Here is a 24,155-nt window from a genome sequence, read left to right as displayed (position 1 = left end):
AGGCCTCTCACCTTCCCCCTTTACACCTAACTCTTTAATCTCTCCACTGTAGTTCCTCTCTCATCCTTCTTCCTGTAAACCGTGCCGAGCTCCGCATTCGTGGAGATGGTGCGGTATATAAACCCAAGGTTTAGTTTAGTTTAGTTTATTTATATTCTGCACTGTCAGTCAGTTTCTAGGCAGATCACAGAATAGTAATACAATCTAATTGTACTTGGGGCAATAGTGAGTTAAGTGACTTGCCCAGGGTCACAACGAGCGGGCTGGGATTGAACTTGCTGAGGCAGCACTAGGCCACACACCCCTCCATTTATAAAATTACCACCTGAGTTTGCAAATGATGCTAAGGGATGTGATGAGAACCCTGGTGGTTATAATAGCTGTAAAGGCATTGTAACATTCATGATGTGGTTAATGGTACAGTGGAGTTATGATAGAATTAGTGAGTAGGATGGTACAGATATCACTATTGTTCTTATCTAATAACTTTATAGGAGGAGACTTCACATGATGCACTCTTGGAGAAGCGAAAGATGGTTTTGGAAAGGATAATGTACTATGAGAGGCAATACCTGAAGGGACTGGAAGCCCTCGCTTTGGTGAGTAGAACCTGAAGAAAACATTATACCTTAAGAACATAAGAATAGCCTTACTGGGTCAGACCAATGGTCCATCAAACCCAGTAGCCCGTTCTCACCGTGGCCAAACCAGGTCCCTAGTATCTGGCCAAAACCAAGGAGTAGCAACATTCCATACTACGAGGGCAAGCAGTAGCTTCCCCCATGTCTCTCTCAATAACAATGGACTTTTCTTCCAGGAAATTGTTCAAACCAGCTAAGTTATCCACTCTTACCACAACTCGAGCAACGCAGTCCAGTGCTTAACTATTCTCCAAGTGAAAAAAAATTTCCTCCTGTAACTTCGAGTGTCCCCTAGTCTTTGTAATTTCTGACAGAGTGAAAAATTGATCCACTTGTACCTGTGGAACATTTTATAAGTATGGTATAACACTAAAATCCAGAATATACAATTGCTAATCATGCTGCATTACATAAGAGCATAAGAAAAGCCATCCTGAGTCAGACCAAAGGTCCATCTTTTTTTCAACAGGGAGCAGTCTGGATCACAAGCACTCAGCAGATCCCAAAAAGTAAATCCATTTATCGTAGTTTATTTCCAGTGATGAACAATGGCTCCTGCAAGTCTACCTGACTAATATTTTGTATGGACGTGTCCTTCAAGAGCTTGTCCAAACTTCTATTGATTCCCACTATGTTGGTCACTTTAACTACATCCTTGGACAACTTAATCATGCACTGCATGAAAAAAAGTTCTATGATTTGTTTTCAATCTGCTGGTCATTAGTTACCTGGAGCGACCTTTTGATTTTGTGTTGTTTGAAAGGTTAGATAGTAGTGCCACCCCACTCATGATTTTATAAACTTCTACAATACTTCATCTTGTCATCTTCTCTCCAAGTTGAGCATCTGCATCCCTAACCTGTTGAGTCTTCCTTCATAAGGGAGGCGTTTTATCCCCTTTATCATTTGTATTGCCAACCTCTGAACCTTATCTAGTTCCACTATATCTTTTTTGAGATGAAGCTACCAGAACTGCACAGAAAATTTACCACCAAATTCTATAAATGGTACCCAAAATTAGGTGTGCAATTGAGTATGCAGTTATAGAATATGAAACACCAAATGATGTGCAAAACCAAATTATCCCCCTTTACAAAAATTGAGCAAGAGAGCTAAGTGCTTTGTGCTGCTCGGATGGTCATAGAGTTCCTATCAGCATTGGAGCATCACAGAGCATTCAGCAGATCGTCCAGCACTAAAAATCTCTTGCACAGTTTTTTTAAAAGGAGGAGGGGTTGCATGTTCTATAGAATAGGTAAATAAAACCTGCCCAACATGGCCATGTTTTGCCTAAAATTAGGCTGTGTCAGGGGCTAATAGCTGTCTAAAAACATTAGTATGTCTTAAAAACATCTCAAAAGGGTAAATAAAAAATTATTTAAACAAAAAACAAAAAAATTAGATAATAAAATTTTTAAAACAATTATATGAATACTGTCTTGTGTCAGTGAGAATCACTACTTACTCAAAGGGGAACAGTATTCATAGGTATTGTTTTAAGTAGTTCAGCACCTGGTTTTTTGGTGCCTAATTTTGAATCTATATTGAATTTATCCTTTAATATAAAGTCACACTAAAGACCCATATTGAGGCTTAATTATATTTTCAGTTTTGTTCTCTATTACTTTTCATATAATCCCTAACATTCATCCTCTTTTCTTCATCTTCAAAATTTTTGACATTATGGCCTGATATTAGTATTGCAGATTTCTCACATAATAAGACTGAAGCAAACCTTGCATGCCAGTGCACAAACAAAATAAGGTCTGTGGCTATAGCACATCAAATTTCCAAAAATCTCTCTCTTAATACACAAGAAAGACTTATCATACAGATCCCTAGTGGTCCAGTGGTCTATAGGCAGAAGGCATCCCCATTCACTGCTGCCTGACAATGTTGTCTACAAAATATGGATATATTGACCTCTATAGGTAGTAGCATGAGACTACCATTACGGATGTCATTAAACATTACTCCAACTGGTAGTAGCTCAAGATTACTGCTGATACTCCATTTTACTCCATTTTGTAGACCACGCTGGCAGGACAGGAGTTACTGAGGATCACTCCTGCCCGAAGACTTGGAATGCATATGGTAGGCCTTTCAGGATGGTGGAGAGCCTTAATTGGGGGGAGGGGAATTGTGCTTGATTGCAGGGTGGGGGGAACACAGGAAACAGTACTAGTCCTTCAGTATCCACATGGCTGGGGTTATTTTACCTCGTACCATTATTTTAAGCCCTGAATGCGACTTAGAAACATAGAAACATGATGGCAGATAAAGGCCAAATAGCCCATCCATTCTACCCTTCCACTCCAACCACTATTTCCTCTTCTCCCTAAGAGATCCCACATGCCTGTCCCATGCTATCTTAAATTCAGAAACAGTCTTCATTTCCACTGCCTCCACCAGGAAATTATTCCACGCATATACATTTGACTATCAGGTCAATGAATAGCTGTCACAGTCAGAGATTTTTAAATGCCATCTGCAGCAGTCAAAAATAACCAGATAATCATTGTCACTATCCAAATAAGGTCAATTCCAAAATGTGCATGAAAAGTTAGGTACCGAAATGCTTGGTTCTAAGGGCAAATTTTATAACGGGATCTAGGCACCCAGATTCTGTTATAGAATTCTAGCATACGTTGACATGCTCCATTTACTCATTTTATCTCCATTTGGTTTGGACACTGAAATTTCCACTTAATTTCTGTGCTCCAGTGGAGGTACTGCACATTATGTAACCTGTTAACTGTTTATTATATGTTAAACCTGTAATCCTTGAAGTACTCCTTAACTTTAGGAAAGCAATAAAAACATACCTCTTCACCTAACTCTCCTGCCATGACCCATGGATCAAAAGAAATGTATATTGGTACTAGATCCTCGGTATATGTCACATTAGGATACAACTTGCATTGAAACATCTTGAACTGTAACTATGGCAAATTTAACCTGTAAACTGTATATTATGTAAATTGGTATTAGATCCCTAGTATGTATCGAGTTAGGATAAAAACTTGTATCAAAAAACTTGTAGTGTAACTAGGTAAATTGTAACCTGTTAATTGTATATTTTGTATGTTAACCTGTAACCCATTCTGAGCTCTTTGGGGAGGACGGGATAGAAAATGAAATAAATAAATAAATACCACCCTTTCTGTTAAGAAGTATTTTCTTACATTACTCCTGAGCCTATCACCTCTTAACTTCATCCTATGCCCTTTCCTTCCAGAGTTTTCCTTCATTTGAAAAAGACTCTCCTCCTGTATATTTATGCTATGGAGATATTTAAATCTCTCTATCATATCCCTTCTCTCCCATCTTTCTTCCACCGTATACGTATTAAGTTCTCTCTAAGTCTGTCTCCATAAGTTTTATAACAAAGGCCACTAACCAATTTTTTAGCGTATCTTTTTGAAATTATACAGAGTATTCCAAATGGGGATTCACCATAGTCTCTTATTGAGAAAGAAATGGGGGAAGCCACTGCTTGCCCTGTATTGGTAGAATGGAATATTGCTACACCTTGGATTTTGGCCAGGTACTAGCGACCTGGATTGGCCACTGTGAGAACGGGCTACTGGGCTTGATGGACCATTGGTCTGACCCAGTAAAGCTAATCTTATGTTCTTATACAACAGCATTATTACCTCCCTTTTCCTACTTGCCATTCCTCTCCTTATATAGTTGCAATTATTTTATTTGATATACCGCCAATATTAACAAAAAAAGTCAAATCAAAGCAGTTAACAATAGATAAAAATCAAAGGGAAATAATTAAAAAACAACACAACAGGGAAATGTATACTGTACAATTAACAATTCTAGACACAAAGGCCCTGATTTTAAAAAGGGCGTCTACGGTTAAGCAGGGCTTAGGCGTCCAAATTAAGTGGTTAATTAGCCATTTAAGGATCTTAACGAGTGATAATTGCCACATGAATGTCCAAAGGTTGTGGATATCACTTTGTAGGTATCTCCACGATTTCATGGACGCCCATTGGGAAAACTGACACCTAACGGAATAGGCATGGGCATGGTCTGGACGAGGCTTCAATATGGGTGTCCTTCAATTTATTTGCATAACACTGAGCGACCTAGGGCATCCATCTCATGCCTACATTGTAGGTGAATGAAAGCCAGGTCTACTTTTCAGCATAGTTTGGGCTTCAGATAGACGTGAGTTCTATGGATGGAACTTAGGCACAGTTTGGACGTCCTTAATGCGATCTGCTAAATAGCTCTCTGGGTTTTTATTTTTGCTTTATTAAGCTCAAAATACATTTAATAAGGTACCACATAAACAGGGCACATCAAAATAGATATATTACACGCAAAACCTATTTTTGTGAACAAACAGCAATGCTATTTGCTAATTAGAGAAAAAGATCCATTAACTGAAGCACAGCACATGAAAAGCACAGCTTTATGTTTCTTGCTAAAAAGTTACCTTTTTTTCTGACTAAACAGTGCTCCAATCAGCTCATTCTAGAAAGCACATGAAAAAATTATGTAGATTTCATACATAATTTCATTTGCAAAAATTTAAAAACAGAAAAAAACTGATACAGACCTTAGCATGGCTTCTACTTCATTGCAAATGAAGGTGTGCAGCTACACAATGCTGACCTCATTGTGAGATCATCAAGGTGCACCTGCAAGGTAGAATGCCACAATTAAAATAAGTGCTGAGATTTGAACCTATGACCTCTGGAAAATGAGCACAGGGCTTTTACCTGGTGAACCACAGCTGCTTCCTTTCAGTTATGGAGGTTCCTACCATGAGAGCTTAGTGATCTTAGCCATGTGAAGGTGAAAATACCTAGCAAGATCATAGCTTAGCAGATCCCTAAGCTATCATATCAAATGTCAGGAAGAAAGACATTAGTGGAAGCTGCTGTGGCTCAATGGTTAAAAGTCCTGTTCCCATCTTCCAGAGGTCACAGGTTCAAATCCCAGCACATATTTTAATGGATTTTTCTTAGTGTAATTGTAAGTATACTACATACAAAAATGTATTTTAATCTTTTTGCTCTAATTGCTAATTTAGCTGATGAAACCTCTAAAGATGGCTGCTTCCAGCTCTCAGCCTGTCCTAAGCACTCTGCAGGTTCAGACCATCTTCTTCCAAGTACCAGAGCTACTAGAGCTTCACCAACAGTTCTACCAGGGCCTGAAGCAGAGTCAAGAGCAGCAGTTGGTGGGACACCTCTTCCAGAGATTGGTAAAGATATACAATCTATAATGAGAAGACTTATAATACATTATTTCCATGTCTAAGGCTAGTGATGCAGTAGATTTTAATGTCGTGGATGCCGTCAGTTGTGTGCAGAAATTTACCACAGTTACTCCAGAAGAGATAACTAGCTGGCTAAAAAGACTATGAAAAAAGCATTGTTACTTAGATAGCTGCTCAGCTAACATGCTAGACAACATCCCATCTGACTTTTATACTATGGTTGACAGCTGTGGTCAATGCATGCTTAAGTCATAGGACATATACTAAAACTTTATCAACAATTGTGTTTGACACCCATACCCAAGGCCTCAGGCCTCGACCTAACAAAAGTTAACAACTTCAGCCCAGAAGCTGGAATATCATGGCCTACAAAATTACTCAAATTCTGCATTGGCGCACCATTAACACAATTCCTAAGTAAAGTAGGATTTCATAGCTTAAGGAACTACACAGTACAAAATCCCTCTTTCTAGAACTGACTTCAAAGGCAAAATCATATGTTAGTAAGGGCAGACAGTTGGTTCTGCTACAATCAGTGGCATCCCAAGGTGGGGAGTTGAGGGGGGGGGGGCGGTCTACCCCGGTTGCACACCCTAAGGGGGTGCATAGCCGGCCCAATGGGGCTGAAACCTCCCGCCCTACTCTGCTGCTGCTGCTTTCCTGAACCGGCAGCAGCGACGGCAGTAAAATTAAGTCATTGCAGGACCTTCCTGCATCTCCCTGTGGATGCCAGTCCACCCCCTTATTTATTTATTTTTTAAATTTTTTATACTATCCTCCCAGTAGAGCTCAGAACAGTTTACATGAATTTATTCAGGTACTCAAGCATTTTTCCCTGTCTGGCCCAGCGGGCTCACAATCTAGCTAATGTACTTGGGGCAATGAGGGGATTAAGTGACTTGCCCAGGGTCACAAGGAGCAGCGTAGGTTTGAACCCAGAACTCCAGGTAGCTGAGGCTGTAGCTTTAACCACTGCACTACATTCTCCCCCCTTCAATGTCATTCCTTGTTCTGGAGCAGAGCCAGCAACCACGGGGAAGTGCAGAAACGTCCCACAATGACTACGTTTAAGTTTACAGAAGTGGTGGGAACTGGGAGATGAGGGGGCAAGATACTGGATGGCATTGGATGGAGGGCAATGTTCCTGCTAAGCTGCGCAGATGCACGGTTGCGCACTTCTCTTCATAGCCCAACTCTTGGCTGCTGCACACCAGAAGTAGCATCAGCAGGATGTATCTTGGAGCAGGCCAAACGGCTGCTCCAACCCCCCCCCCCCCACCCCTCCGGTGGGATCCATCTCTGCAGCTCTTTCATCCTTTGGGCAGCCGGCAGCGTGAGTGAGCATCAAAGCTGTTACGCCTTGGCCGGTGCTAAAAACTATGCTATGATTTTGTAAAAAAAAGGGGGGGGGGGGGCGGTATTAGTTTGTGATTACATATTCCATACTGGGTGAATGTGACTTCTGTGTTCTGTGTTCTGTGTGTGCGAAAGACATAGTTATCTGTTAGCACTAACTGTGCAGGATCAATCTGTACTAGTCTGGCTTGCTTAGTTTTACAATGGGTATATTGCTGTTCTGCTGCTCACTGCAGTATATAAGATGTTGCCTTTTCCTAGGTATACTCTTGTTGTGCGATATGTAGATTGTTACTAAAAACCATGTTTTTCATATGGATGAAGGTGGTGTCAAAAAAATGATGGGCCCTGGGTGTCACATATGCTAGGTACGACACTGGCTACAATTTGACATTTCAGCTGTTTGATGCAGTGAACCACATAGAAACATAGAAACATGATGGCAGATAAATGTCAAATGGCCCATCCAGTCTGCCCATCTGCAGTAACCATTATCTCTTCCTCTCTCTGAGACCCTACTTGCCTATCCCACACCTTCTTGAATTCAGACAAAGCCTCTGTCTCCACCACTTTTTCCGGGAGACTGTTCCATGCATCTACCACCCTTTCTGTAAAAAAGTATTTCCTTAAATTACTCCTGAACCTATCACCTCTTAACTTCACCCTATGTCCTCTCATTCCAGAGCTTCCTTTTAAATGAGAGAGACTTGACTCATGCGCATTTACACTACATAGGTATTTAAACATCTCTATCATATCTCCCCTCTCCCACCTTTCCTTTAAAGTATACATATTGAGATCTTTAAGTCTGTCCCATATGCCATATGAAGATCACACACCATTTTAGTAGTTTTCCTCTAGACCAACTTCACCCTTTTTATATCATTTTGAAGGTGCTTCTAATTATAAAATTGAACAAGCTAAGTATGCACAGAGTACGGTAGTACTTAAATGATTTTCAGAATTCCTTCCATCAGATTTACATTCTCCTTTATGCAGACAACATTTTCCTCCTTTGTGTAGTCTAGGAATCCATTGATGACACTCTACGTCACTTAAACAGAATTATTAAGGATCTGAGCATATAGACTCAGAAAAACTTTCTGAAGTTAGACAAATCTAAGACCAGGGTACTATGGGTTAGAAATTATAATTCACTACCATTCAAGGAACTAGAGTTGTCCACAGGAGAGAAACTAATAATAGAAAAATCCTCTAAAGTGCTAGGATCTACGCTAAATTTCAATCTAACCTTTAATGATCAAATCACTTCCTTAGAAAATTATTTTTTAGACTGAGGCAACTAAGAAAAATAAGATCTGTTCTAACCCAAATCGGTTTTAGGATAAGTATGCAGGCAGTCCTATCTGGACTACTGCAACTCCTTGTACTGTGGCATTACAGAGAAAGAATTTAGGAGATCGCAATTACTCCAAAATACAGCGGCTAGACTAATTTTTCAATCAAGTCAATTTGAATGGGTCGATCCACTATTGGAAAAACTCCACGAGTTGAAAGTGAAAAAGAGAATACAGTTCAAGTTGGTTTGCATGGTTTACAAAGCCATATATGGAGAAAATTCCATTGGATTAGTATCCAATATTAAAGTCTCACACTCCTTCTCAAACTCCAGAGCATCACAATGCTTTAAGATACCATTCCCATTTCCTCAGCCGATTCGCTGGCAGAAGATCCTCAAATCTACCTTTGAATTCCATGGATCCTGTATTTGAAACAACCTGCCAGCATATTTGAGACAGCCCTCTACTTACTATCACTTCAGGAAAATGCTAAAGACATATCTCTTCTCCTTGTAACTCCTACCTCATGTCTTTAGTCTAGTCTTTAGATCTACCCTTCCATTCTAATCATTCTCCACATCTGGAAAATATTGTAACTACGTTGTCCAGATGTAACTTTTATTGGAATCCACATTGATTCCTTGTAGAAAATTGCAGGATATAAGAAACTATATGTTATGGTTTGCAGAATGAGTGAGATTTTCTTGTAGTTTATTCAGTTCAATTCAATTTTCTATATCGTTCTCCAAGGGGAGCTCAGAACGGTTTACATGAATTTATTCAGGTACTTAAGCAGTTTTCCATGACTGTCCTGGTTGGCTCACAGTCTATCTGGAGCAATGGGGGATTAAGTGACTTGCCCAAGGTCACAAAGAGCAGCGTGGATTTGCACCCACAATCTCAGGGTGCTGAGGCTGTAGTTCTAACCACTGTGGTACATTCTCAGACATCCTGCGATAAAAGATGATCTGGCAAACATTGACAAAGATGGGAAAACATATTTAACAAAGAATGGTAAAACATGATACGATAAAACATGGTATGGTGAGACATATCATGGTGAGTATAGTTCATCAAAACATAGCATTACAAAGCATGGTTAATATAGTATGACACGATTTGGAAAAATAGTAGGCAAGCGTGCATGATGAAATATAGCATGGAAGACATGGAACAGCAAACATTGTGCAGCAAACATGGCATAGTGTATGAGGTCAGAGATGTGATGAATGAATATGACTTCATGCAGTATGTGAGGTCAATAAAATGAAAAGTGATTTGGACTGTTTTGTAAGGTTTGAGTTCTTTTTAGCTCACTTCTTCTCTCCATCTCTTCACACAGGTTAAGCAACTTGGCATATATCGTGCATTTATAAGCAATCATCAGCTTTCATTACTGACAGTGAGAAAATGCTCCAGTTCTGATCAGCGTTTCCAAAACCTAGCAGCGGTAAGACTTTAATATCCGGGTTAAAAGAAAAATGAAGAACATTCTTCAAGTACATTACATCTGCTCTACTGGTAGTTAATTGAGATTTTGCATCCATATTACTCTTTCCTTATAGATAGGGACATAAATTTAAAGACATTTGTGAATAATAGCTTGTGTAATTCATTGACAGCAGGTTTGACTTTTAGAGAGTCTGTGGCTGGGAAAGAATTGTGATTTATGGGCCAGTGTAATAAGCTACACAATTCTTAGTGCAGTGGTTTACACACAGTAGCACAGTAAATGACAGCAGAAAAAGACCCTCATGGTCTATCCAGTCTGACCAATAAGGTGGCTACCACTCTATGTAGATCCAGGTCACCCATGTTTAAATGCTGGTTGTGAAGTCACCACTATGCCAGCCATGATCAGGATTCTATGTAGTAAATTGCTGACAGTATTCAACTTACCAGTCAAAATGCCTTCCCCTCCCTCCATAGCTGCACAGTTCCTCCACACGCAGTATGTGGCAATGAAATGATCAAAATACTGGTTATCAAACCTTCACCCATCTCTCGCCATGTGCAGGAAACAGACCATACAAGCAGTGGCGTACCAAGGGGGGGGCGGGGGGAGGTCTGCCCTGGGTGCCAGCCCTGAGGGGGTGCTCTCGGCCTTGCCATTCAGTCCCCCCCACCCCCGAAGGACCACTGACCTTCCTGCACCACCTATGAAGCAGCCCGCAGCAGGATCGCGACGTCAGCGATCCCTGAGCTGCTTGGGCGCTGCTTCCTGCGCCGCGGTCCCGCCCCTCCTCTGACGTCAGAGTACTGACCCCAGAGTACTGAAAGAACTTAAACATGAAATTGCTGATCTGTTGTTAATGATTTGTAACCTGTTGTTAAAATCATCCATAATACCTGAAACACAATTTTTAAAAAAGGGGTTCCAGGGGGAGCTTAGAAGGAGTCCTCATGGTTGCAGGTACCTGGCTGGATGCCCACTCATCTGGCGATGTCGGAGAGGGGTCTTTGGAGGCCAGGATATTTGGGTGTCTGCTCCGCGGAATGCGGGTGGAAAGAGCCATGACCAAAGAAGCACGCCCCTCTGGAGCCCCTTCAGAGTCACTTGAGAGCATGGGACTCCACTCTGCTCAGTGGAAATGAGGAAGAGAAAGGGAGGACTGAAGGGGAGGATAGCCCCGATGATGATTAAAGGACCAATAGATAAACATTTAACTTCTACTATTGTAGCATCGTTGGCTGAGTCCTCCCCTCCTCTTGAAACTTCCCTATCATCATGTGGATCTACCCCAGTCTCGCAACTTTTTGCTACGTTTGGAAGGCTTGGTTTCTTTTTGGAGTTCCTGGCAATCCCTGAAAGTGGTTTATGTGAGGACATTTTAAGGGTTTTTTTTTTCCTTTTTGACAATATAAAGTGATTGTCTTGCCTAGAGGAAGTTGGGGAGGTTTTTTTTTTTTTGCTATATTGTGGTGCGATTGTGGGCTTCTTAATTCAAATATACCATCACACAAACTCACAATTCTGTCCCCGTCCCCCCCAGCAAAAACACATGCTTGGAAACCAGGTTTGAGCATTGGTGTGGGCTATTGCTGGACTGTGATTCAATCATAGAAGGCAATTAAAAAACTTTGGGAACTTTGGGAACTTTATTCTAATTGAATAAATACCTAAGCAGCAAGAAGACTATGAAGAATGGAACCTTGATGCAGGGGATTAACTTTATGAAGAGTTTTTTTTTCCCCCTTTTGCTTCAGCACCAGTGATTATGCTACTAACTTTGACTTTGGGGAGCATTCTGACATCACAATCTTTGTTTTTCTTTTTTTGTCATTTGTTTTGATGCTGACAAGCTGAACTTTCATTGTTCTTGTTTGAACTGTGCTATAATAAAGCCTTGTTTGTAAAAGGTACCAGTAAGACTCTGGTAGAATGTTTTAAAGTAATGTAATTTGTAATGTAATTTATTTCTTATATACCGCTACATCCGTTAGGTTCTAAGTGGTTTACAGAAAATATACATTAAGATTAGAAATAAGAAAGGTACTTGAAAAATTCCCTTACTGTCCCGAAGGCTCACAATCTAACTAAAGTACCTGGAGGGTAATAGAGAAGTGAAAAGTAGAGTTAGAGTAAAAATAAAAATAAAATAAACATTTTAACAAGACAGCATTGATCTAAATACTTTGGAAGGTAGAAGAGAGGAGAGAAAGGAATAGAAGCAGAAGGGGGAGCCGTTGAACAGTAGAATTCTGGAGAAATTTAAATGATAGAAATAGAACAAAACAAAGACAAAAGGCAACACAATAGATAAGATTCAAGATAAATCATGAGCTGGAAAGAAAAATAAAATAAAACTTTGTCTTCAATCCACGGTTTCAGCGTCAGTGATGAAGTGGAGCAAGTAAGTTTAGGAGGAGCGATTGACGTTTCCAGAAAGGGCTTCTTCAGGGAAGAGACTTGGCAGACAGTCCCAGGTTGCCTATGTCTCCTCCCCTGCGATGTTCTCCCATCCATGCATTCCCTCCCAGACACACTGCCCGTGCCCCAGCCGCTCCAAGGAGGCTGCCCCAGATGAGGCCCACGGTGAATGCAGGATTCTCTCCTCTGCGGGAAAGCCGCCCGGAGCCGACAGTCGATCTTCTTAGCGGATTGCATGGGGGGAAGAGTTCACACTCTTGGTAGGATCGGGTCTGTGTGCTCTCGGTGGTTGTGGCTGGTCTCGTTGCTGCTTAGGTGTAAAAGCGGTTGATCTCCACTGCTGCTGATATTTAAAAGCAGGCAGATTGATCTCTCCAATGGACTGCAGGGGGAGGAGTTCACACTCCTGGCAGGATCGGGTCTGTGGGCTCTTGGTGGTTGCGGTAGGTCTCGCTGCTGCTTGTATGTAAAAGCAGTTGTTTTTCTACTGCTGCTGATATTTAAAGCAGGTAGATTGATCTCTTAAACGGGATATAGGGGGAGGAGCTCACATGCCTGGTTGGATCGGGGCAAGGGCTCCTATTATAGGCTGCTTAGGTGTAAAAGCAGTTGATCTCCTACTTCTGATAATATTTAAAAGCAAGCATATTGATTTTTCCAACGGAATGCTGGGGGAAGAGCTTACTTGTTTGGCTGGATCAGGGCAAAGGGCTCTCGGTAGTGGTGGCTGGTCCTGTTGCTGCTTAGGTGTAAAAAACAGTTGATCTTCCTAGTGGACTGCAGGGGGAGGTGGAGCTCACACTCTTGGCTGGATCGGGTCTGTGTGCTCTTGGTAGTTGCGGATAGTTCCGCTGCTGCAGAGGTGTAAAAGCAGTTGATTTCCCACTGTTGCTGATATTTAAAAGCAGGTAGATTGATCTCTCCAATGGACTGCAGAGGGAGGAGCTCACATGCCTGGCTGGATCGGGGCAAAGGGTTCTTGGTAGTGGTGGCTGGTCCTGCTGCTGCTTAGGTGTAAAAGCAGTTGATTTTCCTAGCGAACTGCAGGGAGGGTGGAGCTCATATTTTTGCAGGACCGGGACTGTGGGTTTTTGGTGGGTTGGTCCCGTTGCTGCTTAGGTGTAAAAGCAATTGATCTCCCACTGCTGCTGATATTTAAAAGCAGGCAGATTGTCCAGGGAGAGGAGCTCTGCACTCAAACTGCCATCCTCCTCGCCTCCAAGTTCCGGAAGTAACCTCTCTCTGCTCCCCAGTGAAACCCTGGCGTGAATGAGGGTTTGACATTATTATTCCTGTGGTACGCCACCCGAAGAACTACTGGCTTGGGGTGGCAGTGTAGAGAATTATATGGTGACAAATTTGTTCCCATCCCCATGAGTTTTGTCGCTGTCACTATTCTTGCCCCATTCCTATAAGCTCAACCTTAACTGCACAAGCCTCGAACACTTATGATTTAAAGTGTTTGAGGCTTGTGTAGATGAGGACAGTGCTTGCAGGAATGGGGCAGGGACAGGAAAAGAACTTGAAGGGACGGGATAGGAAAATGAGTTCCTGCGGGGACGGGGAAAAATTTGTCCCTGTGTCATTCTCTATGGCTGTAATACTCTACCCTTAGGAGGTCATTTCCACCACTTTTACCATAGATGGACCCTCATAACAGATCACTGGGCCATGGTGAGTCAGGGCTATGCCTTTTGTTTACAGCAAAAATGTGACCCATTCTCCAAAGGAGAGTCTTTTCAACTTCCTTCAGAAGATCCTCCTTCACCAAGAGCTCTCAGCCCTCCTCTAGCTCAATGTCATAGAACAAGTTTCCCTGCAGAAGAGATACAGAGGGTTCTACTCCAAATTTTTCCTCATACTGAAAAAGACCGGAAGTCTATGTCCAATTCTGGACCTCTGTGCTGTCAAATACTTAATGAAGAAGATATTTCACTAGATATCTCTGGGAACCCTATTACCATTGTTAAAACAGAACAACTGGCTCTGCTCTGTGGACCTCAAGGAAGCATACACCCATATTTACATCTTACCTGCCCATAGGAAATTTCTTCACTTTCGAGTAGGCATGTGCCACTTCCAGTACAAGGAAATGTCAGCACTGAGAGTGTTCACAAAATTCTTGGTGGTGGTAGCTGCAACTTATAAGAACACTCTCCCGCTCAAGCAGCTTTCATGTGTTCCCTTACCTCAGGGGTGTCCAATGTCGGTCCTTGAGGGCCGCAGTCCAGTCGGGTTTTCAGGATTTCCCCAATGAATATGCATGAGATCTATTTGCATGCACTGCTTTCAATGCATATTCATTGGGGAAATCCTGAAAACCCGACTGGACTGCGGCCCTCGAGGACTGACATTGGACACCCCTGCCTTACCTAGACAAGTGGTTAATCAAGGCTTCATTACTGAAACAAGCTCACCAGGTCATCAGTTCCACAGTCTGTCAATTGGAATTTCAGAGATTTGTAGTCACCTACTAGAAATTACATCTTCATCCAGCTCAGACCTTAGAATTCCCAGGAACTCTACTAGACACAATTTAAGCTCGAGCCTATAACTATCTTTACCCCCACTTCAACCTGAACTATAATAATAAGAACTCCCGCAGAATAACTATGTTCGCTTTCCCCTCACTGAAATCATGTCATCTTAAAAGATTCATCGAACGAACCTTCTCTTTTCAAGCGGCCAAACTTAACTCATGGCTCGCCCAAATTATACTTGACGCCTCTTCATACCTCCACTTTAGAAAAAAGCTCAAAACTCTACTTTTCAATGGACCAAATCCTTAATGCTCCCCTCTTCCGCCTTAACGCTCCCCCTCTCCACATTAGAAAACAGATCGAACACTTCTTTGCATCAGATCAAATCCTTAACTCTCCCCTCCCCCCTCAACACTGCCCACCTTTCTTTACTTTTTCCCCCTCCTCCCTCCCCTTCCAAGATCCCTGCCCCCTCCCTCTCATATAATATGCTCTGTTCCCCCCTCTCATAAATTCAATTGTACTCTCTTACAGTACATACCGTATGCGCTCTGTATTAGCCCTCCTTCACTTAAATTGTCAATGTAAACTAGTTTGACCCTTCGATTGCCTTGTTATGTTCTTCTTTTTTCAATTGCACTGTATGTAACTCATCTATTAGCCCTCCTTCACTTAAATTGTCAATGTAAACTAGTTTGACCCTTCGATTGCCTTCTTTTTTCAATTGCACTGCATGTAACTCATCTATTTGTTGTGAACCGCCTAGAACTCCCTGGGTATGGCGGTATACAAAAATAAATTATTATTATTATTATTATCTCCTATACCTTTCCAATTCTGGACTCAAGACTATTATCTCACTACAATCGGTGCATTTCATTCATCACTGGACAAAAAACATTATCTGTTCATCCTTTGTTTTCCATATTCATGAAAGGCCTTAACAATACCAAGCCACCTCTCAAGCCTCCTGCTGTCAACTGGGATCTTAACATTATACGTTCCACTCTGATGAAGCCTCCATTGAAACACTCTCAACTTCATCTCTCAGGCATCTCACTTGGAAAGTGGTCTTTCTTGTGTCCATTGCGTCTGCACACAGGATTAGTGGACTTCAAGTACTCATTTCAGATCCACCCTATACAACTTTCTACCACGACAGGGTAGTTCTTCTCACACCTCCGAAATTCCTTCTGAAGGTTGTCTCAGAGTTTCATCTAAACCAGTACATAGTTCTACCTGTCTTTTTTCCAAGACATCATTCTCACCCTGGTGAAACAGCACATTGAACTGTAAATGTGCTCTTGCTTATTATTTAAACTGGACTAAACCTCACAGAACTACCATTCAACTGTTCCTGTCATTAGATCCTAACAGACTTCTGTCACCAAGAGAACAATTTCCACATGGCTGACAGACTATCTCCTTTACCTATGCTCAGGCTAGGCTGACATTTGAAGGCCATGTCACTGCTCATAAAGTTCAAGCAATGTTGAATTTAGTAGCCCATCTACATTCCACTCCCATTGATGAGATCTGTAAAGCAGCCACATGGCCATCATGTCACACCTTCACATCCCATTAGTGTTTGGAGAAGCATTTCAGACGGGATAGTCAGTTTGGCCAAGCAATTTTACAGAATGTATTCTCTACTTAAATGCCAACTTCCCTCCAACCCTTTCAGTTTGCTAGGCTCATGGTAGTTGTCAATACCCCTCTTCTCAGAGGCATGATCCTGGCAGCTTGGGAGTCCCACATGTGAGAATATAATGCCTGCTTGTCCTCAGAGAAAGCATAGTTACTCACTTGTAGCAGGTGTTTTCTGAAGACAGCAAGCATATATTCTCACAACCCTCCCACCTCCCCTAGTTGGCTTCTTAGCTATCTTAATGAATTTCAGGTCAAGCGAGCTGACATCAAGCGGGAAGGCACCAGCAAGCACACAGCATGGGTGGTTTTAAAGTGACAGTACACTTTTTGACTGTCAGTGCTGGGTTCCATAGATGACATCACCCACATATGAGAATATATGCCTGCTGTCCTCAAAGAACACCTTCTATAGGTGAGTAACTATGCTTTACTTCAGTGTGCAATGTATCTCACTACTTTATTACATCTGAAGTGACACTAAATTAAGTTTCAAGATTTAATATGGACATAAAATACTCTATGCTCTTACTACAGTGGTCTGATAGAGAGTAATTAATAGGAGGATGACATGAAAATATGTTTAGGGTGGCTGTTTCTTATGTCATTTACCTTTCTAATTTCTGTCCTTTGTTTTTGTCTCTCAGTCAATAAAGGTTGGCGTTTATACTGGAGATCCAATATTCTACACCTTGGAAGGTAAAGAGTTGGTACTTAATACATTGGCAGGGTTCAGGGGAATTATCTGGGGAATAAGTTAGAAGGATTTAACTGTGAATTGGGAAAAAACCCACCAAAATGTTTTTTGTCATATCTTCCACAGAACTCAGCCGATTCTTTCGAAATTTAGTGTATTGTGTCCTGAATGAAGTTGATGTACAATGTAAATTTTTCCCACCATATCACAACACTACCTTGTGAAAATGAATTGTTGCTATGAGCTATGTGCAGAAGCAATACCTTATGAAAATGAATTGTTGCTAAGGGATACGTGCAGAAGCAGATGATAATTTGTAAACAGTCTCTGTATCAAAATGGTTTTCACTGCAGAATACTGAAGTCTGATAAAGAACTTGGTACTGCTAAAAAGTTACAGCACTCAACGATTGTTGAAAGAGTTCCAACAGAATGGTTGGAACTAAAATGACCTTGATGTGCTGCTATCCAAGATACAAGCAAAGGGCACTTTGGATGTCCATGGTCGATTTGCACACAAGAGCACATTGATGTTGTACACGATCTTGTACAGAGCCAGGAAGATGCACTGCAAACACACTGAATTCACCAAATTGTAAGAGAAGCAGGAATAAGCCAGACAAGTGTGGTTAGGATATTTCATGATAGTGGCTCTGCACAGGTCAGGAGTGTAGAAAGATCACTATTGCCCTGGTTCACCGCTGGACTACTAGGGATTTTTTTTTTTAGTTCAAGTCTTTTTATTGGAATTATAGGAAGCTATGTTCATTGTTTAGCTATGTTGAGCTTTGAAAATTGACTTTGTCTTGTTGATGCTTCATATTAGCTATGCTGTATTTGCTCATTGCTGATGCAGAGTTAAACATGTATGTATAAGTATTGTTTCTTTTTCTGTACTGTTGCCTATAATTCCACTAGGGATTTTAAAGGTACGCTATGTACTAATCGGGGAGGCGGGAGGTGAGAGTTGTTAAGAGTCATCCAGGACAGGAGGAGGAAGAGATCCCTTCTGTCCCGGCCCACCACTGGCCCACCAGGTGTAATTGCAGGCCTGGTGTAGACCTGAGGCAGGTCCAGGAAGGGTTGGGTGGGCGCTTCCTTGAATATAAACCGAGACCCCATTTTGGGGGCATTTTTTGGCCAAAACATGAGTTTATATTCGAGTATATACCTGCATGACTGAGATACTGCAGTTTGCTGAAACCCATGATATGAGTATTAAGGTGCAGTTAAAAATAATTTTTTCTTCACCTTGTCAACTTCCCCCCCTTAAATGACATATCAATATCAGCAATACAAATGATTCTTAGCAGCTGGAATTGAATGGGCTTAGGTGCATTTGCCACAGGGGAATCACTACCACTGCTTTGTAAAAGGAGCCCTTAGTGAGTATTATCCTGGCACCTAAATTTTGGTGATCTTTCAAGAATTTACCTCATGTGTATATTTGAGTGGCTTAATATCTATTTCTGATTGAATATTTGTAAAATAATTGCATCAAATGATATTGTACATTTTAGAATTGCTCTTGATGCCAATTGACCGGGTCACTAGGAATACCCTTGCACTCCATGTGAGTACAGTTACATTATCCTAGGAGTATTTGTCTTTTTTAATGTGAATCCCAAAAATAACATTATTATAGTTTATGGTTTATGAAAATTTGCTATACTGCTTGACTTTTCAAAGTATAGAATAATTTAACATTTTATTTCAATTTCTGTATCACAAGAACTCATGAACATTAGTAAAAACACCCCAAAATCAGAACTGAATGTTAGAAAAAAGTAATCTCATTTAATGTAAAATTTCTCTCTTCCTGTCATTGGTCTTCTCTCTAACTCTTTTTGTATTTTTTCATTTCTCTTAGCACATCTTTTGTAATTCTCTGATTGTCTTGCTGTGTGGAAGTCCTCCACCTATGTTCCTTTCAGTAGGGAGTGCTGTTTCAGGATCACATTTTCAATAGCAAGGGACAGCTCAGGTTTCCTGCACAGCTTGCTGTGCCTTGCTTTTGAAAATGTAATTCTGAAACAGCACTCCCTACTGACAGGAACATAGGTGGAGGACTCCTGCAAAGCTTAGAGGGAACTCTAGTACTAACTTGTGAAAATATGTGTTGATTAGAATCCATTTTTGTAAAATTTAGATTTAGGATGGAAATGAGCTCCTGGCTCATCTACAACCTTTGCCTAAATTTAGTACAAAAATTTTTGCATTTGTTCTTGATCAAAGCATCTGATTAGAAAAAGGTCTTTCCTGACTTTCCTTCAGGGAGACCTCAAATCCCAGGTAGGCCAGCTGTTCTCTAACTCTCAGGTTTGACATGGAGGTAAAATGTTTATAGATACCCTGCCTTCTCCAGACCATGTTCCTTAAATCCTAGAAATCTGAGCTCTGGCCTTGTCACTCGATCCCATATTTGGCAACCTGACCCCAAGCATTAGTAACACAAGACCGCTGCTCTAGGTCAACAGTCACTATTTGGGGAACAGTAGCTGCCCTGCAGATCCTTTGAGGAGTAGGGGGTTCCAAGAGTGGACCCAGCCATCCGTTGTTTTTTTGTTTTTGTTTTTTTAAGATTTAAGGGGCAGAGGGTTAGAGAGATGCTAATCCATAAGGGCTTTGATTTCTTCTAGGGAGGTGCTAAGCATCAACATCTGGGAAGGTAGCCTAGGTAGCAACATGACCACCTGAAATCAGAAGCTATGAAGTAGGATATGAGGGCCCTTTAAAAAGATGTCACCACCAGGCAGAATTGAGCTTTTTTTTGGGGGGGTGGAGTTACAGAAAAATAGCTACACCTACAAACATGGTGATACATGATCAAGCCTATCCTTCCTCCACCTACAGGACCTCCTAAATCACACACCTGAAGAGCACCCTGACCATCCCCTTCTCCAAGAAGCTCTAAGTATCTCAAAGGACTTCCTTTCTGGGGTCAATAAGGAGATCGTTCCCCAGAAGAATGGTGAAAACACAGCCAGATTCAAGGTACTCTTTACTATCTTCAGATTCAGCTCCCATTTCCATTTATCTTTCTCCATAGAACTGGGAATTAACATCCCAGCAGTTTTGCTGGGATCCAAAACATGGAGGTCCATGCCTGTGATAGTGTGTGTAAGTGATGGGAAGCAAGGCCTTAAAAAATCATAGTCAAACCAGGGTTCAAGGTGAAACAGAAACTGGTACTTATCACTTCTCTGGCACAATAAATAAAGAACAATGTCTTAAGTTCAGAGACCAACTTTACACAGCCCTCAAACTCTCAATACATACATCTCTTTGCAGTGTTCTCAAACACAGGTCTGCCTCCCTCCAAACCTCCTAAACAGGATTCTTATATAACCAAAGTTAGAGTTTGTCCTACAGTACCTTGGCCGACTTCTCATAACTTCCATATTCACATGCAAAGGAAACCCAAACTCCAGGATCACTTCTTTCCAGGCCCTCTTCTAGAGACCTCTTGCCTTGGGGCCACTGTTCGGGATTCTTTTCCTCTGGGACCTCTCTCCCACAGGAACCTTTGCCTTTGATCTCAGGCTTCCTGCTTAAGGACTGCCCCTGTGACTCAGCAGGGTTGTTGAGCCCAGTGCATCCTGAGACCTGTAGTTCATCCAGAAGGGTTTTTATTTCTTTTTTGATGGTTTTGTAGTCTGTGGTCGAGGTCAATAGGTTGTAGAGTTGGGGGTCGAGTGTTGCAGCTCGATTGGCTAGGAGGTTGTCGAACAGTTTTTTTCTTTTGACGTTTTTGGTTGGAGGGTGTGTGAATGGTGCTTGAGTTCTCCTATGTCTGGTTGAGGTGGATTGAATTATTTAGCTGAAGAAATTAGTTACCCCCTCATCCCACACACATTAATTCTCTTCCATTTTTGTTCCCATTATAAAAAACACTGATAAGTTCCCAGAAAAAAAAATACATTAAAATAAGAAGTGAAAACAAAGGCCCCTACAGATGAGAACATAACATAAGAATAGCCTAACTGGGTCAGACCAATGGTCCATCATGCCCAGTAGCCCATTCTCATGGTAGCCAATCCAGGACACTAATACCTGGTCAAAACCCAAAGAGTAGCAACATTCCATGCTACCGATCCAGGGCAAGCAGACACTTCCCCCATGTCTTAATAACAGATTATGGACTTTTCCTCCAGGAATTTGTCCAAATCTTTCTTAAAACCAGCTACACTATCTGCTTTTACCATAACTTCTGGCCACTTCATTTTTAAGTTTAGATCTTTCCTTTCAAACAGAAACCTTGCTAGATGTCAAATACAGCACAAGGTAACTTCACATGGACTTAGCTGTGCAGGAAATGTGAATCTCCTCATACACCCACCATATAGTGCAAAAATGTGCAAAGGTCTGTTTTTTTCTTTCGATCACTACATAGCCTAATGCCACACAAGCAGCGCTGTTACAAACATATTCTGTAGGTCAATGCTAAGGATAACAAAGTTTCCTTCCTTGGACCAGAAGGAGATACTGATAAACCACTGGAAGAGATCCCAAAACAACACCCAAAGACCCACTCAGTGTGTGAACCAGTTGAGTGGAGTGGACTAACTGGGGGGTGGAAATGGGCCCGGAGTTTGCACAGCAGAATTTCCCAGACCACCTCTTCCTCTCAACACATTGACACGCTGCCACCACCACCACTAGGAACACCTCACTGGGTAGGCCAGCTATGCTATAAACTTTATAAAACACATTATTATATTTTCTTATAAAGCACATATTTTAACTGAACTCTCTGATATCCTCAGCCTTTCCATTCACAAAAATAGAAGGAAGAAAAGTTCCCATTTCCTGCTGTCTCATGTCCCCGGCCTATACAATATTTTTTTTCTGCAGACCCTTCAAAAGTCTGACCAAATCCTCATTTCACTTGCATTATAAGGTACTGAGGATGCCATCTCTCCCCAATCCCAGGTCCTAAAGTCTAAGACAGAAGCGCAAACTAATGCTGCCAGATTCAGGAAAAAAAATTTTGATTCGATTCAGCCTATTGAATTGGTTTTTCAATTCGATTTTCCTGCCCAGTTGGGTGATTTTTTTCAAAACTCCTGGTGGGTTTTATAGCTTTTTCACCCCCTTTGGCTTCTCCTAATCACACTGGCGCTGTGGTGTAAATAAAATAAAGAAACAAAAAGGACTTTTCCTCTCTCTGTTAAATCCTAGCTCACGTTTGCAGTCCAACACCAGCTCTGGCAGGATACACATTTCAAATCTGACATATTATAATCACAAAACAGAAAATAAAATTAATTTTTCTACCTTTTGTTGTCTGGTTATATTTCAAATCTTGTTGGTCCAAGGCTCTGGTTTTCTTCTGATAACTTGGGGTCTCCTTCTTTCTTCTTTCTGCATGCTAACCATCCATCTGCCAACTCTGTCCTCCCTTTCCATTTCCCTTCCCTCCCCAGGAAGTCTGGTATCTTTCCTTTTTTTCATCTCCCTCCACAGATCCACCTTTTCTTAACTACCCTTTCATCCGGCATCTCTCCCTCCTTCCCCACCACCCGAGTCCACCATCTCTCCCTTTCTTTTCCCAATTACCCTCCTATCCAGTATCTCTATCCCTCCTCCACACCATCCCTTGTGTCCAATTTCTCTCCCTTTCTGTTCCTTCCCTCCCTAAATCCCATGGTCCATCATCTCTCTCCCTCTCCTCTATTTTCAGACCCATTATTTCTTCCTCCCCCACAAAGTTTGGCATATGCACGTCTCTTTGAACACCCCCTTCCCTCCGTGTACTTCTAAACCAGGGTCCCCCCAAAGGCCTGTCCCCCCTTAAAGGTCTGCCTGTCCCCCCTTGAAGGCCTGTCCCACCTCCTTGAAGGCCTGTCCCCCCCTTGTAGGCCTGTCCCCCCCCCCCTTGTAGGCCTGTCTCCCCCTTGAAGGCCTGCCTGCCTGTCCCCCCCTTGAAGGCCTGTCCCCCCCCTTGAAGGTCTGCACCCCCCCCGAAGGCCTGCACCCCCCTCGAAGGCCTGTCCTCCCCCCTTGTAGGCCTGTCCCCCCCTTGTAGGCCTGCCTTCCTGTCCCCCCCTTGAAGGCCTGTCCCCCCCCTTGAAGGTCTGCACCCCCCCCGAAGGCCTTCACCCCCCTGAAGGCCTGTTCCCCCTTGAAGGCCTGCACCCCCTTGAAGGTCTGCACCCCCCCCGAAGGCCTGAACCCCCCCGAAGGCCTGCACCCCCCTTGAAGGCCTGTCCCACCCCCTTGTAGGCCTGACCCCCCTTGTAGGCCTGTCCCCCCCTTGAAGGCCTGTCCCCCCCTTGAAGGCCTGCACCCCCCCCGAAGGCCTGCACCCCCCCAAGGCCTGTTCCCCCCTTGAAGGCCTGTCCCACCCCCTTGTAGGCTTGTCCCACCCCCTTGTAGACCTGTCCCCCCCTTGAAGGCCTGCCTGCCCCCCCTTGAAGGCCTGTCCCTCCCCCTTGAAGGTCTGCACACACCCCCAAAGGCCTGTCCCCCCCTTGAAGGCCTGCCTGCCCCCCCCTTGAAGGCCTGTCCCCCCTTGAAGGCCTTCCTGCCTGTCTGTCACCCCCCTCTTCCTTGAAAGCCTGCCTGCCTGCCCGCCCGCCCCACCCCGAAGGACCGCTCGCCCCTGGCCTCCCCGCACCACTATGAAGCAGCTCTTGGGCTAGCACCTCCTGCTGCCCAGTAGTACAACTGCACTCAGTGAAGGAGAATCCCTTACTCCCTCACAATGACTAAGCAGCCAATACCCACAGGTGGATCTGTGGCCTTGCAGAGTCCAGCTTTAGTTTAGTTGAGTTTATTAAGCTTGATATATCATTATTAGATAATGCCTGCACAGCAGTATACAAAATACAAATCAATTTATAGAGTAAACTGGAAAAAAAAAAGGAAAATGGGTGAAATTTACATTCATAAGCATGTGAGAGATTCTGGGCCGGG

The 24,155-nt window shown here is 42.5% G+C and overlaps 1 protein-coding gene across 1 annotated transcript in view; it reads left to right on the top strand.

Annotated features, from left to right (window-relative positions):
• The window catches only part of LOC117360487 (breakpoint cluster region protein-like), a 101,902-nt gene that overhangs the window by 2,689 nt on the left and 75,058 nt on the right, over positions 1-24,155 (top strand). The window contains exons 2-7 of the mRNA XM_033944293.1: positions 495-599; positions 5,698-5,871; positions 9,886-9,993; positions 17,189-17,240; positions 18,758-18,810; positions 20,091-20,231. Coding sequence (XP_033800184.1) covers positions 534-599; positions 5,698-5,871; positions 9,886-9,993; positions 17,189-17,240; positions 18,758-18,810; positions 20,091-20,231 — 594 coding nt within the window. The 5' untranslated portion in view covers positions 495-533. The remainder of the gene's footprint in view (positions 1-494; positions 600-5,697; positions 5,872-9,885; positions 9,994-17,188; positions 17,241-18,757; positions 18,811-20,090; positions 20,232-24,155) is intronic.

The sequence above is a fragment of the Geotrypetes seraphini genome, chromosome 5 (assembly GCF_902459505.1).
Source record: "Geotrypetes seraphini chromosome 5, aGeoSer1.1, whole genome shotgun sequence".
Lineage (NCBI taxonomy): Eukaryota > Metazoa > Chordata > Amphibia > Gymnophiona > Dermophiidae > Geotrypetes > Geotrypetes seraphini.
This window is presented reverse-complemented; position numbering and strand designations above follow the sequence as displayed.